General features: G+C 64.9%; 1 protein-coding gene across 2 annotated transcripts in view; it reads left to right on the forward strand.

Moving 5' to 3' along the window:
• The window catches only part of SNORC (secondary ossification center associated regulator of chondrocyte maturation), a 37035-nt gene extending 35786 nt beyond the window's left edge, over positions 1-1249 (forward strand). The window contains exons 5-6 of one of the 2 annotated variants that reach the window (XM_006171145.3): positions 824-1000; positions 1119-1249. In XM_006171145.3, coding sequence (XP_006171207.1) covers positions 824-1000; positions 1119-1228 — 287 coding nt within the window. In that variant the 3' untranslated portion in view covers positions 1229-1249. Of the gene's footprint in view, positions 1-823; positions 1001-1118 lie in introns of those variants that run through there. The other variant, XR_003548349.1, reaches the window with a different exon arrangement.
• Positions 1250-3063: the final 1814 nt, after the last annotated feature.

Consider the following 3063-nt stretch of genomic DNA (forward strand, 5'->3'; position numbering starts at 1 on the left):
GTAGGGCTCTTGTCTGTGTGTCCTGTTGGACCCAGCAAGCCTCCTTTCCGCTTTCTGGTCCCTGGGTCCCCAAACCCATGAGCAGTGAAGGGCTCTTGCAGGGGCTGGTGGGCCCGGCTCGTGTGGGGCCTCCCTTCCTCACGGGGATGCCCTGTTCGTCCCCTGTTTGTCGGCAGGCAGCAATGCCCCGGCTCCCACTTCTTAGAACACTGCGTCCCCCGACTGGACCTGGGTCCAGGGCTGCACGGCCCTTCCCAGCTTAGGGCCAAGGAGGAGGCAGGGCTGCCTGTGCTCCTGGGGTGCCATTTCCAGACAGTGGTGCCCTCCTGGTCTGGCTGGCAGGAACCCCAATTCCAAGCCTCTTCCTCCATGAAGGCTGCCCTGTGTCTGCCCTACAGGGGCAGGGGTCCCTCTCGAGTGGCCCCTCACCGAGCTCCACATAGCCCCAGTCAGGGGAGTGGCCAAGCCCCTGCCCAGGGCGTTGGGATTTGAGCCCATGGCCCTGCCTTGAGCTGGACTGCGGCCCATGTCTTTCAGGGCATTCCCGAGGGCCTGTGGCTCCCTTCATGGCCTCGTCCTGCCATGGGTCTGTCCCTGCACATGGCCCCAGTAGGCTTGGGGACAAGGCCTGGTCTCCTGGCCTGGCTGAATCTCACAGGTGCCCTTCCCATGACATGAGGGCTGGAGCACTGCCGAGCCCCGGGGCCCTGCACACAGGGCCTCCAGCCCCCCAACCTCGCTAACCTGGGGGGCGAGGTCCCCTGAGGCCCTGCCAGCCTGAGCCCCACTGCCTGTCCTCCACTGCTTGTCCTTGTCCTTGCAGCCGAAGGGCCGGGGCCGGAGCCCACCCTGTGGAGTGAGCCTGCTGAGCTGCCCTCCGGAGAAGGCCCCTTTGAGAGCACCAGCCCCCAGGAGCCCGCGGCCACTGGGCCACCGGCCCCCACGGCCCCACCGGGCCCTGAGGACAGCACCGTGCGGGAGCGGCTGGACCAGGGCAACGGTATGGCCTGGGGACTGGGACAGTAGGGGACAGGACAGGACGGAGTGCAGGCAGTCGGGGAGTGGGTGGCCGGAGGGCGAGGGCTCAGGCTGACTCCATCCTCCGCCCCGTCCCGCAGGCTCGCTGGGTCCCGGCGCCATCGCGGCCATCGTCATCGCTGCCTTGCTGGCCACCTGCGTGGTGCTGGCACTCGTGGTCGTCGCGCTGAGAAAGTTCTCCGCCTCCTGAAGCAAATAAAGGGGCCGTGCCCAGACGTGGCAGCAGTTGCCTGCTCTCCCTAGCGCCCGTGTGCGTGCGTGTGTGCGTGTGTGTGTGTGTGTGTGTCCATTGGGGGTGAGCACGCGCAGGTCTGTGGGGCGTGAGCGGAGTGGGGAGCATGCAGGACCAGGAGAGGCCATGTGCATGCAGGAAAGCCCAGAGCGCCCCCAAAATAGGGGCACATGGTGTGCAGTCCCTCCTCCCCAGAGCAGGACAGGGTGTGTGCGAGGCCCAAAGGAGCATGTGGAGTGCGCGTGAGTGCGAGTGAGTGCAAGTCTGTGTGCACCGGTCCGCCCCAGAGGGGCTGGGGTTGGAGGTGTCAGCCTCCAATGGCGACTGGGTCTGTCCCGTTCCTGGGCTTGCCTCCTCTGCCCAGCCGCTTCACATGAGCTCATCAGAGAGGCTCCAACTCAAGATGCTGTTCCCACTTCGACATGGAGGACAACGGCCACGGGGCGCTTCTGGAGCCACATGGGAGGCCTGGGTTCAGGTCCCAGACTGGCCTGAACGCAGGGCGTGCCGCCCATGGTCCTGCCAGCTGGGAGACCAGGCTGGACTCGGCAAGGTCCTCCCGAGTCTCTCTTGCATGCTCTCTCTAAGAAAAACAAAGGCAAGCCTCAGTGGTACAAGCGGTAGGCTGCCACTGTCTAACGGCTGAGGCTGCTTGGGAGGCCCAGGTTCGGTTCCCCATCCAGCCTAAACAGGCTGGGGCAGGAGCCATGCCTGTATGCCCAGTGAACTGGGAGGCTGGGGCAGGATGTGGCAAGACCCTATCAAAAGCACCCCTTCCTCCCCTCCACAATCTCACACTCGCAAAACCAAAAGCCAGAAAGCACCCCCATGGGGAATCCCACCCCACTATCCCCCACTCCTTGTCCCAGAACAGCCCAGGGCTCAGTAACGGCCCCCTCTGGCTTCCCACACTCCTGCCCGGGGTCTCGGGTGCAGGTAACTCCTGGGGGTGCAGCACAGAGGCCCCGAGAGTGCGAGTGCTTCCCCGGGACTGGGCGGTCCCTGCTTCCCAGCCGACACGGGCTGCAGGTGCACACGTTCCCCTCAGGACCCATCCCTTTCTCAGTATGTGAGGACGCCAAGAGCCTGCTGGGGGCTGTGGGGAGATGCTGGCGTCTGACTCCAAGGCTTGTTGGGGTGTGGAGGAAAGCCTGTCGCAGCAGAGCCTGGTCCCAGGGAGTGCCCCTTAGCCCTCGGGGACAGAACCGGGTGGGGCTGGTGCACCTGGAGCACGAACCAGAGGCCAGCGTCGGGGTAACCGGCTCCCACCGAAGGCCCGAAGGAGTACGCGAGGCCAGGATCCGGGCAGGAGGCTCAGAGGTTCCAGCTCCAGGCCTGCAGGCAGGCCCCTTTCAGGACCACCCGCCACACCCTCAGGCCCTGTGGTCTTCTACACCAAGTTTCCACTGTCCCTTTAGCAAAGGGTGCGCCCAGCCCCCGCGGACAGCCCCTCTGCTCCTGGAGCCCTCTCGCATGTGGCCAAGCCCCTGCCCACTGCCAGGGCTGACCTGGTGCCCCTGCTCTGCTGGGCCCCTCCCAAGCCCGCACTTTCACTCCTTGTGCACCAGGGGAATAAAGAACGGAACTTTGGCTCCTTTATTTTATACATGATGCTTGTTTTAATGCAGCCAAAAGTGATATTTGCTTTTCTCAGAACCATGACCAATACAGGATGCAGTGACCGGCTCATTCCGTGAAGCCCCTGGGCTCCTCCAGGGCCAGGGACACGAGTAGCCTCCAGCCCGTCGGGAGCCGGAGGCGGCGTGGCCCCCCGCCAGCTCTGGCAGGCCTGC

The sequence above is a fragment of the Tupaia chinensis genome, unplaced genomic scaffold, assembly GCF_000334495.1.
Source record: "Tupaia chinensis unplaced genomic scaffold, TupChi_1.0 Scaffold149383_1, whole genome shotgun sequence".
In the NCBI taxonomy this organism is placed as follows: domain Eukaryota; kingdom Metazoa; phylum Chordata; class Mammalia; order Scandentia; family Tupaiidae; genus Tupaia; species Tupaia belangeri.